This window comes from Manacus vitellinus, unplaced genomic scaffold (assembly GCF_001715985.3).
Source record: "Manacus vitellinus isolate BGI_N305 unplaced genomic scaffold, ASM171598v3 scaffold_4_pilon, whole genome shotgun sequence".
NCBI classification, from domain to species: domain Eukaryota; kingdom Metazoa; phylum Chordata; class Aves; order Passeriformes; family Pipridae; genus Manacus; species Manacus vitellinus.
This window is the reverse complement of record NW_021940604.1, coordinates 39,334,703-39,349,461: the sequence shown is the minus strand read 5'-3', so window position 1 is coordinate 39,349,461 and position 14,759 is coordinate 39,334,703. Positions and strand designations below refer to the sequence as shown.

General features: G+C 37.7%; 1 protein-coding gene across 2 annotated transcripts in view; it reads right to left on the bottom strand.

Annotated features, from left to right (window-relative positions):
* The window catches only part of LMBRD1 (LMBR1 domain containing 1), a 70,841-nt gene that overhangs the window by 43,247 nt on the left and 12,835 nt on the right, over positions 1-14,759 (bottom strand). For both annotated transcript variants that reach the window (XM_018078240.2, XM_018078242.3), the window contains exons 4-7: positions 12,079-12,176; positions 11,021-11,088; positions 5,714-5,802; positions 1,675-1,748 (exon numbers count right to left, since the gene is read on the bottom strand). In XM_018078240.2, coding sequence (XP_017933729.1) covers positions 1,675-1,748; positions 5,714-5,802; positions 11,021-11,088; positions 12,079-12,176 — 329 coding nt within the window. The remainder of the gene's footprint in view (positions 1-1,674; positions 1,749-5,713; positions 5,803-11,020; positions 11,089-12,078; positions 12,177-14,759) is intronic.

Below are 14,759 nucleotides of genomic sequence, written 5' to 3'. Positions count from 1 at the left end.
ATCAACTCACTGTTTAAGCATAAGACTCTACAGTTCCCTGAACGAAAAAACCTCACCGAGGTTGATAACAGCCCCCTCCTGTGTGAGCTCATCCCTAAAACTTCTGTAAAATGGCTTATCCATTTCTCCCGCTTTGCCTTAATGCTTACCTACTCTAAAACAGAAGGGATAGTTTCAGGACAAAATTTCATGCTCCAAGCATTTGCATGGACAGCTCAGTTGAAGTTTCCAAAGGAACAAATAAGCCTGAAATCTTAGTAAACAAGGTATTCAGACAAGACTTGCTCATGCTTGATGTTTACTTCATTTATCACTCAGTATCTGTATAAGTCCTAAATACATTAAGACTAAGTCATCAACATTGAAGACAAAGGTATTGTCTTCATCTGAGAAAACACAGACAACACAGAACACTGAAGTTACTGAACGCTGATGGAAGCCACATATTTCCAAGTTCAGCTAGTGTTGAGGACAAAAGTATATTGTAATACTCAGCTGAATGGTGCCTACAGCCAATCTGTGTTCAAAAATAACAGTGGAAGTAGAAAATATCAGCAATAAATTGAAAAACTTCCAAGAATCATAGAATCATTAAAGTTGTAAAAGACCAATATCATCAAGTCCAACCTTTGGCTGCATACCACCATGCCCACTAAACCATAGCACAAAATGCCACATCCATCCACACCTAGGGTTTTTCTTATAACCCAAATTCACTGCTGACTGAAATGTAAACAATCTCACATTTTAGATCTTTATAGATGTTTGCTAACAGTTATAAAAACAATACTTGGTTGTTTGAACAAAATGCTGATGTTGTCCTTCCAGCTAATGAGTTTGGCCTTAATGTTAGTCTCATGGAGGTTAAAATAACACTACATGTGCTCTTCAGTAATGTAATGCAGTTGAACAATAGATGAATCTTTCCTTCTATACTTCAGGAAAACAAATTTAAAAGCTGACATTATTACAGGCTAAGTGAAGGTCTGGATCTTTTTTGACCATCACATGACATAGATGTCGGCAAGATAGCCTGAATAATTTGATGACCCATGTCATTTTAAAAAAGGCTTAAAGTAATAAAATTTATGGTCTGGGTCAAGTTAAAGTACCTAGTCAATGGGCCTGAGAGCAATTCAGCTCACCTAAGATACCCACTAGCTGATCCACCCAATTGTTCCCCTACCTACTGCACAGACCCTGATGACCACCGAGCTGTCAAGGTTGACACATCTCAAGAACCTGTACTGAATTGCCTCACATAATTCTGCTACAACTTACACCAGCCAGAGAGACAGAAAATCATTAACTATGCTTGTTCCTCAATTAAGAGTTTAAAGATAATATTTAGCTTATCCCTTATCCCCTTACCCAGTTAAGACAAACCCTCTTTCTTATATACTTGTTCTAGGACAATTTCATACACTTATAGCCTGAAACAAAACACCTCCTTGGGTAGCAATGCTTCAAAATAATTTTTCTCATGACCTCTTGCTACAGAGGCATTTCAGAGTTCACAGCAAAGCTACATGGGAACAACTTCACTATGCTAAAGCCAGGATACAATGGAAGATAGTTATATTAGCAAGGACATGAACTTAAAGATTAAAACTTACCAGGAAAATAGAAGATACATCTAAATATCATGAATGAAAAATCTGTATAACAACTTACTGTGTAAGTGATAGCCGCCAGCATTCCAATCACAGTCAAAGAACTAATGGAAAATGAAAGTGCAGTCAAGCCATCTGCAAAAAAAAAAAAAGAAAAAAGCCTTCTGAAAATACTTACAGTAGATGTATAAGAACCCTTCTTCCTGAATTGGTTTATGGATGAGATTTAAGTTCATGAGAATAAAGAAAAAAATTGAGACACAGTTACCAGCCATAACTCAGATGAAATATTTACCTAGCATAGCTTTTTATCCACAATAGATCTTCCTCGCACATTGCGGGAAGTGGGACATACTCACAGAAGTTGCATTCAGTCAAATGGCTGAAGAGCCACTAATGAACTTGGTCCCATAGCTATCTAATGATTCTTCAAGACCTACTGCTGGCTTCCCTAGGGTGCTGTGGTATGCTTGCACAATTTTTACATGCATTCTGGATGGTTAATCTTAATTTTCTTTATTACCTAATTTCTCTTACTAAAGTATTATACAGAATCAGTCAAGTATGGATTCTTCAACCAACCAAAAAAGGCCAGGCTGCAGGACTCAGCTTCACCCAGTGGACAGGCAGACCTACAAACTGAAAGAAGTTCAGGGGACTAAAGAGTTACTGTAGCCTTATTATCATTCTAGAAATTAAAAGGGATAGTGAAAGAGTTACCAAACAAAAAGGTAATAAACTCCCTGAAACCTCTTACATAATGCTTCACAACAGGCCTGTCCCTAACCTCACTGTGCAGGACACATCACAAGTGGTTTTGGTTAAATAGTAACACGGAAACTTATAGTAGATATTACAGAAATTAACCTTCAGCAATCAAATTCATATTTCTGCCTGGTCATAACCAAGCCAGTATTTAGAGTTCTTCCCCATGTTCTCCCCTCTAGTTAATTCAAGAATTTAGAGTACAGTGACCTTTATTCTTACTCACATAGAATTACTAGCCAGTTTCCATTCTTATTTTCTGAACACAGCACCAAGCAGTCATAAACTGAGATCCTCCATGAGAAGCTCCATCTTTCTTCTGACCAACCCTACAGGCCTCCTTCCTAAACTAATAGAAGAGCACAACCAAATCCAACTTCACAGCTCAAATCTCTCTTTTGCTGTTTTTGCCACATAATAGCAAACAACTTTCCCAGAGCTAAAAGCAATATCTCCCTAGATTTCAAATGCTAAAGCTATGTTTAAAACTTATAACCTCCCCCCCCAAAAAAACCCCACAAAACCAAACCCTAGCCTAGCACTATTCTCCCTTCAGTACTTGTGAAAATTTGACTTAGTTTCTGAAGCTCAGGGGAAAAAAAAAAAAAAACAACCAAAGGAGTGACCTCTACTTGCAACATATCACACAATGTACTTACCATATTTGATGTTCCTTCTGTACAAGTATTTGAAACCAACATTTAATATCCATCTTAAAAGTTTGAACTATGCTCAATGGAACATTAAGAAACTAACTAGCTGAAAAACTTATAATTGTATACTAGAAGTATATTATCAGGCTCTGCCTCAGTGGATGAGTTTGTATTCCTTTTATTATGCCACTACCAACTGATGATGTTGGATACTTGTTCTCTGTCTCGAGATCTTTATATTTCTTTGGTCCACTGCAGACAGGCAAAGGAAAAGGGTAAATTAAGATAAAAACAGGACAACAGGCAAGCATTTTGACCTTATTTCTCCAGGAACTGGAACATGAAAGAACCTTCTCCAGGCATTTGCTGAGGCTTCTCGCTGGGGAGCTGCCTCTGGCTCTCCAGTCCGAACGAACACCTGTTTGGTCTCCCACAATTTGCTGTCTGTGGAGTAGCTCTACAAAGCCCATGGTCATCTTGGGAGACAGCAATCTGAAGATAAACCAGCAGTGTGCCCTACCAGTATGGAAGTCCAATGGCATCCTGGGCTGTATCAACTGGAATATGCCCCTCTGTTAAAGGATGGGACCATATAAGGAATGCTGCAGCCACCTTTGAGGCCCCTGCTACAGGTAAGATTGAAAAATCTGAGCAAGTTAAGAGGAGAACTAAATTGGTCAGAAATTGGAGTACATGCTGTGCATCAAAGCTGAGGAGCCAGGCTTGTCCAGCCTGCGGAGACAGCTTTGGAGACACTTAATGCAGTCTGTCTGCTTATCAAAGAGGTGGGGTCCAGGGTCTTCAGTGGTGCATAGTTATCCAGTGTGAGTCAATGGGTGACGGCATTAAACCCACACTGGATAAGAGGAGAGATTCTTTCACAATGAGATAAATGAGTTTCCAAACACAGGGGGTTTTCAAGAGCTAGCTGATAAAGCCCTGAGCAATCTAGTCTGACCTAACAGCTTCCTTCTTGGTGCAGGAGATTTGACTAGATGATCTGAGGTCTCTTCAGCCTGAATTATCCTATGAAATTTCAAGTCATAAGAAAATGCTGATGGAGTCAGAACACAAAACCAGACTTTCACATCCCAACCCAGCATCTTAATCATTATACCTTCCTCAAAATAATTATAAACTATACTATATTTTCACAGCAAAAACAGATACAGAGAGAAATATTTCATTACAGTCATATCAAGGTAGCCTGGAAAAATCATCTTACATCTCAGCTCAACCACTGTCAGTATCTGTATAAACAATCTGAGAAGCATTTATTCCTACACTGTTATAATCTTTGTGAAGCAAGATTAACACAAACAAGCAGACAGCTAAAATGTTCAATAAGCTATGGACTTGTCCTCCCCATCTCCTATGCTTACAAGCACAGTTTATAGCACAGAGTATATTATGATTAAAGAGTCTGCAAGGATGTAAAAGCAAACAAGAAAGGTTGATTATTTAAGTGGCAAGAGGAAGATGAGGCAATATAGGGGCCTGTTGTTGAGTGGGGCAGGGGCCCTGGTGATACAGAACTTCTCCATGAAAAGTCCAAGTTACTCAACACCTTCTTTGCCTCAGTCTTATACTAGCAAGACCAGACTTCAGGAAACTCAGACCTGGGAGCTCAGGGAAAAAGGTTGCAAGAAATACGTACTCTTAGTGGAAGAGGATCAGGTTACAGAATACTTCAGCCAGCTGTACATACAAAGTTGATGGGCCCTGAAGCACTGACAGAGCTGGCTAATGTCATTGCAGGGAACTTACAGTCAGTACAAAATTCCTAGAATAACGCAGAATGTGACTTGACAAAGGCTTGTATCATTATATTCTAAAACATTCACACAGAAGCCAATACTCTGATACATAGAGAATGAGGCTCAAATATTGGAGTACCTATGCATTGGGATTAATGTTTGCTAGACAACTTTTAGTTATCTTCCTTTGGAAAGCAATACGAAATCTGTCTTATCTCACCTACAAAACACTTCCTTCACACTTTTTCCCTGAAAATGGAACACATGAATTGCACTGGCTAAAAACATGAACTGCACAAGCTAAAGGTTAAATATTACTTCATGGAGTTTGGCCTTCACACTAGTTCTTTACAACCCTAGTATAACAAATGCAAACACAAAAATTTTAGAAAAGGTCAGTACTAGGAGAAAAAAGAGAAAAAGTCATAACACCCTTAGGATTTTCCCATCTAAACAGACAAAGCCACTTACTAGTTTCATTCTTCCAGTGAACAGCAGTATTACTTTTCATTAGGTACGATTAAAGACTGTTACACAAGATACACACTCACCATACCCTAAAAGTCAAACTTCAGCGTGCAAATAGCATTTAAGAGTTGCATTAAGTAAAAACTATAGAAGAAAGTACCTTCCCCTCCCCACCACTAATATCGGAGGACACAACATTGGAACCCATGCTGTCAAAGGGGGACTGTACTGAAAGCAGACACTGCCAGTGTCTCCCCTCTGTACTTTAAAGATAGTTCTAAATTTTCTCTGAAGAGGAGGAACAATCTTATTGGAAAGACTTAGTGTAGGTGAGCAGTTAAAGTCAAGTTAGAAAACTGTCACAAAGGAAGTTAATCATCTTGTTCAGTCAATGACAAGTGTGCCAAAACAAGTTAGTAGCAATTTATGCAAAGCTCACAACAAATCTCAAACTTACGACTACTTCCAAATTCCTCAAACAGGAGCTTCACTTTCTCCCACTCTGTGGAATTCTTCTTGTTGGGAATATCCAAAGGAACAAAAGCACTGTAATACAGAAAAAAAAATAATCTTTCTTACCCTAATTACTCAAATATAAAAAAAATTCTACTTCCCAATTAAGAAAATGGAAATCCATTCATTCCTGAAGAATCAAAGTTTTGTGACATTAGGCTTCAAGAATTCTGAAGGCAGTCTTTCATTTTATTTACATTCCCCTAAAAAGCTTTATTTAGACCAACAGAGTACATGTATGAGTGTGCAGAGTCAGGCCTGAGGTCGATGAACAAGTGATTTTCTATTTACCAGTCCTAAAAAAGGTAAGGACCCTACACTCAAGTATCATTAAGATGTATTAATCTGATTTACTATTCTGATTTGATTCATATGCAATGCAGAGGAGCAAATAAACTTTAAGCATCAATTGAGACAAATTCTCCTATAAATACACACTTCTGAAAGCCAAGATAAAACAATTAATGATTTCCAAAACAAGCATTAAAATTTAAAGGGACATGTTTATCTTCCATTATTACAACTAAACTAACACATCTGCTGCATTCCATTCTTTGTTCTGTAGTTGGCCCAGAGAAGTTCATTCAAGGTTTTTGATTTTCCAATAAGCAGAGACTAGCAAAGAACGCTCAGAGAACGATGTCAGGTAGAAGAGTCCTCTAACTGAAAGCTTCATCTTGTCAGTCACACCATCTGAAGTCAAATTATAAGAGTAACTCTTCAGCACCTCTATAGACAAAACAGCTGGTTTTGTAACAGCTGGAAAACCAGTATCTCCATACCAAAAAAACACTGAAATCATCTCTTCGAGATATGAAACAGGATGCCTACAAGTCACAAGGAAGTCAGATTTGAAAGGAAACATTTTAGACAAAGAATGGGAGAACCCAACCCTAAGTCCAACAAGAATGCTCACAAGTATCTTTCACACTTGTGTAAGAAAGAGTACATTAATTAGATCCCCACTTCAAGTCCCAAACAAATACACATATCCAGGAATACGTCTCAAACGTCCAAATACAAAAAAGATGCTTATTTATCAAAAGTTCGGGCTAAACCAACAGTGTGCTCTTATTATCACACTAAAACTAAACTGGTAGTCTGCAAAAAAAAGCTGACATTTTAAAAATTAAAATCTTAATTTCTAAAAAATTCTTGATTTGCAGCTTCTTGACTGCACTAGAGGCAGATAAAGGGCTAGCATTTACTTAATTTGACGCATGCTTGTTGACTTTAGATTTTCTTCTTGTATCTGCCTCTAGTAGTGATTCTTTCTGTAAAACAGTATCCAAGCAACATGAAGACATGGGTATTAAAACCAAGTTAGGCAATATTTCTACTTACAAGAGAGATAGAAACACAAATAACTGCAGGTTTATTTGCTAAAAAGGGTTAAAATAGGAGACAGAACATAAGTAAGCTCAAGTCCTTTTTATTTTAGCATCAGTATGGATCTGGTATCTGCAGACCACAGCAGGGAACAAATGAGATGGAAGAACATCTTAGGATACTTAAAACTTGCTTGCCTTTTTTTCCCCCAAGAGCAATAGGATTCCTTTTTTTTTTTTTTTTCCTGAGACTACCTACAACCAGCATGTCAAAGGACACTAATCAGAACAGGAGTCACTGTATATGTTATACACACTCTTCAATTATTACTCAGATAAATCTCAACTGAAGGAGATGGACATCTGATTCTGCTCCTGCTCAAGTTCCATGCACAAGACAGAGTTAGCACACCCAGCCATCTACAGACCTGCATCCAGTCCACGCTCCCAAAGGATCTCCAAAACACAGCCTATCTATTGCATCAGCACATCACACAGCAGTTTAGGCCTATTCTCCATGCACACTAAGCAAGAAATTTGACAAAAGCCTTGGCTATTTTGCTGGGTCGACTATATGGTCAACGCAGCCTAAGGGCCATAGTAGCCATCAACAGAATGAGAAGTTTCCATGCCAAATAACTCCATTTACCTGTCATCACTGTGATCAATACAGTGCCTGAATAGAGTACAAGGTAATGCAAGCAAACAAAGCAGCTCAGCTGCGATGTGTGACACTTGGAGTTCTGGGCATAAATGAAAGTATTAACCGCAGTAATTTTAAGAGTAGAAGAAAACTGCTATGCTGTTCAAAACACATTCTGGGTATATTATGCTTATGATCTGGATCAATATCTAGGCTACACAACAAGGAAAGTAAATGCAAGATGAGCAGTTTAAAACTATTAACTTTTGGCAGGGCTAATAACACACAGGTGTAGATGGGTAAAGTTTGATCCTTAAATCAAAGAGTGTCACGAACTGTCATCCTGAGGAAATTATTTTCCAACACATTACATTTCAACTCATATCACAGAACTCGCTTTAAGAAAATAATTTGCATAACTATTTATAGGTTAATTAGACATATATTCAAGCTTTTGAAAAACTAATGGTTCCAGAAAATTTAAGGTGATCAGTTTGATTCCAAACACTGACAGTCATGGAAGCATTTCTTTTAGGACCAAACACTGATTAGCTTTAAAAGAAAGCATTTTATTTCACACCAGACTGATGTGCAAATGTGCCTTAATGTAGATTGTAGTATCTCAAGCCCCTTGACAAGCACATGACATTTAGAGAAAAGTTATCTACTTTCCTTGTATTACGAGAAGGGAAAGGTATTACAAGTAAAAACTACTTCTGAGTATGCCAATATAAATTTGTCCTATACTTTGCTCTTAATGGTACTCCACATCAAGTTATTTGTGTGCAGAGGATTTAAGCATTACAGACACGCACATCTTTGCCACAGCAATAGACTAACAGACAACTGAAGTAAGAGGTATAAACACTACTCCTGATAAGAATTCAGACAGTAACATCCTGATAATTGAGTTGTGTTACCAATTTAGAAAAAACCTCCAAGGTCATAGCTGTTTTGTGCCATGTTTCCCACAACAGTCCAAAAGATCTCCAGTGGAGCAAGGTCAACATCACAGTAAGAATGCGAGACTCTTTAACTTTGAACTTAATATAAGTTCCACGATTTCTTTGAGGAATGCTGACCAGGGAAGAGGCAGGAACTTCTTATGCAGACCTTTAAAGCTATTTATTGACCTGGTTTAATTATACAGATGACTAGCTAAATCAATCAGAACAGAGGCTGTCTGGCTATGAGATGCTAGTCATGTAAGCACAGGAAGGTAGACTACTTGCTAAGCACTTAACTGGAAATATTCCAACCCCTCTTGCTCTTGTAAACTGTATGCATGAGTATTCTAGTCCATTAAGCCTAGCCACCTAGAATTATGTCCAGTACATAAAGTCTGTTTTAATGTGGCTTTGATCATGACTGCCAAAGAGAAAATCCCCTCCTACTACCAGTAGGCAGTACTGCAAGACTGGTCTTCACTACCACATTCAGTTGAACCCCTCACATAGAAGCTTCACATAGAACTTATCTCTTTCTTATCACACTGGGACTTCTGAGGGCACTCTTTGCCCTTGCTATGAAAACAGCTGACTAACTCTAAGCCAGAAAACTTCTCCAGAAAAAGCATGTAAATAAACACCAAGACACATGCTATTTAAATACACACACATATATATAACTATACTAGAACTAGAGAGTTCACGTTTTTCTGTACCACAGTCACCTCAGTTGCTTCCAAAAACTGAGCCTTTTTCCCTTCAAGGGAGCCTTACAGGCTCCCTTAAAGGGGAAATACAGGAATTACATTGTTCTGTAGCAGCATCTTAGGTAGCAAGGGTGCTTTATTCTGAGGGCATTCGGATGATGCTACTATTTTATCATTACCACCTTAAGAGTGTGCAGGTAACCTACTATGTATAATAGTAGTAAAACTGTTCCTGTTAGAATGAGAAATACCAAAATCCCTATTGGTACCTAAAGGAGTCCTCCCTCTCTGCAGCAGATACTCCTGCTGTTTATCAGTGTTTATGCTGCTGTCTATGCACCTCTGGAGAAGCAATGTTCAGTAACCTAGTCCAAGACCAAGTACTACAGCTCTGTGGTTTGCAAATCAATCTCACTGTCATATGGCACAGTATCAGAGGGGATGATGTAAGCTGCTGTAATCTACAAGTTTTGTAGACCTTAAAGAATAAGCCTAACTGGACAAAGGACAATTAAGAAGTCAAGAACCAAGTTCTATCTTACTAGGAGAGAAGAGCAAACATGCTTACAACTACTGAGGATTCAGCTGACACCAACTAGAGATAATACTAAATTTTCTAAACTGGATATGTTATACAGTACATATATGTATGTCCACGATGTGAGCCAACAGTCAGAAACAGCTTTTTTCAAAAATTTTAGTAATATTTCTAGACCATGATTAAGCTGACAACTCCTTCAGTCTCTTATAACAGCAAATATGCTGTTATAAGATAATAAGGACAATAGACTTGTTAGAAACATACTTTTAATATTTATCAAAACTAAAACATTATGTCAATAAGATGGCATACAAATAGAAGCATTAATTTCACTCTAGTTTCCACTTCACGCTCCGGTACTTTGACATGGATCATTTTAGCATATATTTTGTAATCTTTACCAACTTTATTGCTGCAGTCAAAATGCTAAAAAGCTTATCACACAGCAGACATTAGAAACATTCCATATTGGTGTCCATGTCATACTTAGTGGTGATCTGAAACTGAATTTGTAATACTGCTTGGAGTTTCAGAATAATGGTACTTGCTGCAAATAAGTTATTCACTTCAGTAACATTTGCCTTTCACATAAATGCCAGCAAATTCTTTATCATACAAGGCAAAATTACATCAAGTATAACTCCACACTATACTTACATTCCTTCAGAGAACACTTCCATTTAAGAAAGTATAAGCACATAACTCCTAATCATATCCTAAAAAACTGTTTTGCCATGAAGCATTTGATAGAGGCAGAAAACAGAACAAGCACAGATTTTTCACTCCCTGTTGTACACCGAGGTAACAATGTAGTGTCATACCCATCACATCCTTGATATACATTTACAGTGCACATACAGTCAACTTGGAAACACAAGTATCTCCACAATTAGTAAACCATTTTAGCTTCCACTTAAACTCTTTCTTTTCAGGTCCCAGTTCTCAGGATATTTAAACACTATTAGTGATTAAGCTACATGGTTCATTATACAGACTGAGTGCATCACAATCTTCCTCTTAGAAGCACACAACAGAACTTTGCTAAATAAATCTTGCATAGAACAGTGTTCAATACAAATACTTACCCAATTAAGAGAAGAACTGCACAAACTGTGATGAATCCCAGAGTGTATTTGAGTGCAGTTTTAACCTGCTGTGTATTAAAGAGAAAGTTAATATATTGACATAAAATAAATCCAAAGGGATTTGTCCAAACTATGAAAAAAAGTATACTTAGCATAACAGGTATTCAAGGAAAAAAAAATCTCCATAAAAACCATGAGTAATTTTAGATATAAGTGAAAAGTACACATTCTTGAAGAGTCTCATAACTTGAGAACTATGAACAATGACATGGAATTATGCTTCCATCATAACCTATGCACTTAAGCAACTGTGGCCAGAAGCCAGACTACATTTGTTCAGTACAGTCTAAAAGAAAATACTTGATACTTTATATTATGGCTATGATTAGAAGTCTTCTCATGTTAAGGTTACAACTGAGTGGAAGGGAAAACAATCACGATCAGTGACTGAAAGGTTCTTCAGAAAAGTATTTTCATTTGAGAAGTTGGCACTTTACTGGCATGCATTTACTGTATACCCTGGAAAGTCAAGCATTTCAAAAACCTTCAGTGCATTACAAATATAACCAAGTGGTTATAGCTTCAGTTAAATTACTACTGCCTACTTCAAGAAAAAATGCAAACACTTTGGTAGAAAGACACTAAATTTGAGTACTTATCTCGCAATCAGTATAATTTTCCTGTCCTCTTCTTTAAAACCTGTCCATATATGTTTCCTATCCTAAAGAAGGGCTCACATAAGAAGCTTTAACTTCCTGTATATGAAATTTGGCTCAAGAGATTTTCTAGAAAGTTTAAAGAATTCATGCAAATACAGATGTTAATTACTTATCTCACTAAAGTTTCATTTCATGCAAGACTACACTGCTTAGAGTAGACAATGCCAAACTAAGTCTTACTAAGAGCTGCTCCAGTATTTTTAAGAAACTGTTACAACAGACTTAGAAATGGTATTAACACTGTAGTACATAAGTTAGACAATCATTCTTGCTTTCATTTTTTTTGGTTGTATTCACTTGTCTTTCCACTGCTCGGTGCATTTGCTAGAGTAAACTTACCAAGCATGTGTTGCCATCATCATCTTCCTTCTCCTCATAATAGAAATAGACAAAGGGAATCCACAGAAAGACGCAGAACAGTATGATCGAGTACAAAGCTAGAAAATAAAATTTAATTAAGTGAAGAGACAAAGTTACATTGGCACTTCATTTACTGCATAGTAATTCAAAGAAAGAATAAAATATTAGTTTCCTCTCATTCTGTTATTAATTTCAAGCACTGAAAAGTTAATGAAATTCACTGGCCAGCATATGAACTATTACTGTTTTGTGAACTCCTAAGGACTTGATAGAGTTAACCCTTTCAGACTAAAGATTTCAGATCCATCTTCAACAGTAATAAACAGACTAAAAGTAATAAACTCCTAGAATCACAGAACATGCCGAGTTCCAAGGGACTCATCAGGATCATTGAGTTCAACTCCTGGCCCTCTGCAGGACACCCGAAAATCACACCACATACGGAGGTGATATGCAGTACTAGCACACTGAGGAAGAGCTAGTGTAGAGGATAGTGAATGAAAGCTATGTACACAGAAAAGATAGATTAAAAAAAACACATTTAAAGCTATTTTGATTACTGGGCTCAATTTCAGGTGATGTTCTACTATTAATGTAAGTACATTATAGATGGAAGATGTGGTTCTGTCACTGATGACCTCAATTCCCAAAACAAAACAAGTTGTAGCAATATAGTATCATCACTTCACATTCCTTTTTTAGGAATGACTTTTTAGAGGAAGGACTAATTGGAAGTTGCAACAGACATTTATCTGAGTAGCCACTAAACCAAAACAGTCCTACTGTCATATTACTTTGATGCACAGATGATCATAAAAGAAAGTTTAAACCAGCTAATTTAACAGACATGAAGACTTTCTCATATGTCTTCACAAATACTAACTGGCAAGTTTTGAAGATATTAGGACAGCTGGTCAAAATCAAATGGCTGATTAGAGAGTGATATGAAAAGGAAAGACCAATTTCAGATACAGAATTTCAAGTTTAAATCTGCAGCTCTCTGTATTATACATTACATATGTTTTAGTACATCATTATTTAGCAAAACCTTTCAATACTTTTAAGTATCTCACATTATAAACACTACAGAAGTCCTTTAAGAAACTAAAAACCATCAAGCAGTATGTTACAGTCTTTGCACCCCACAAGAAAGGTATTCTGGAATAGTTTACCAAGCCTTCAAAATGTTGCAAGTATCACACAACAAAGGCTGCTTGTGCAAGCACAAAAATCACACCATTGAAGGGCTAAGTAAAAATACCCAAGATCTGTGATCTTCGGCTATTTTTCATCTTTGCCATATTTTGCACAACTAATTGGCACCTCCCCACCACTAACTAATATATTCATCCCCAACCTAAGTTTGTGACCTCTTATCTTGGCTAGTGCACTCCTTATCATACTCATGTACGTCAAAGAAATCTACCTCAGCACTTTTACTTAAGGTGGTGTAGGAGGCAAATCAAGTATTGCCACCTAGAACCTAAATATGAATCAGGATTTTCTTTCTAAAATTCATTACTTCAAAAAATATTTCAAAGTGTTAAAGGTACCTACTGTTTAGAGTGCTGATTTAGTATGGCATTGTCAGAAGAGGAACAAGTTCCCTACTTCATAAATTCTCATATTAGCCAAGAGTATAACATTCTGGGCCCCTCAGTTCAGGAAGGACATTGAGGTACTGGAGCAGGTCCAGAGAAGAGCAACAAGACTGGTGAAGGGACTCGAGCACAAGTCCTGTGAGGAGAGGCTGAGGGAGCTGGGGTTGTTCAGCCTGGAGAAGAGGAGGCTCAGGGGAGACCTCCTCACTCTCTACAACTCCCTGAAAGGAGGTTGCAGTCAGGTGGGGGTTGGTCTCCCAGGCAACCAGCAGTAGGACAAGAGGGCACGGTCTTAAGCTCTGCCAGGGGAAGTTTAGGTTGGATATTAGGAAGAAATTCTTTAGAGAGAGGGTAATCAGACATTGGAATGGGCTGCCCAGGGAGGTAATGGATTCACCGTCCCTGGAGGTTTTTAAGATGAGACTGGATGTGGCACTTAGTGTCATGGTCTAGTAACCACAGTGATGTTAGATCAAGGGTTGGACTTAATGATCTCAGAGGTCTTTTCTAACCCAGATGATTCTATGATTCAGGGTTCTAGAACACCTTAAAAATTCAGTCTCTGAAATGTAGCCTTAGCACATTGTAGAGTAGTAGTCATACTCCTTCAATATTGTGAATGCTTTCAGAAATCAAGCCTCTAAAATCTAATATTTTTAGACTAGGCTTAGACCACAATGCATCAGTAAATTAGGCAAGTTAAGTTACATGCACCATTAATGGGGAGAGTGGGTTGAATCAGTTGGATAGAGCACGGTGCTAATAATGTCGAGCTTGTGGGTTCAATCCCCATAAGGGCCATTCACTCAAGATCTGGACTTGATCTTTGTGGGTTCCTTCCAACTCTGAATATTCTGTGAATCAAAGATCAGAATAATCAGCCCACAGAGGTCACCACAAGCACAGAGACATCCTCACTTCCAAGTTATATTGCGTTGAATTCAGCATTCCTTACTCATAAGGTACACACATCCATGTTTCTTCCAAGAGGACAAAGGAGGGAACATAAATTCAAGTGACTATAAACTGTGTGGGTAACTTTATTTACAGAGAATCATT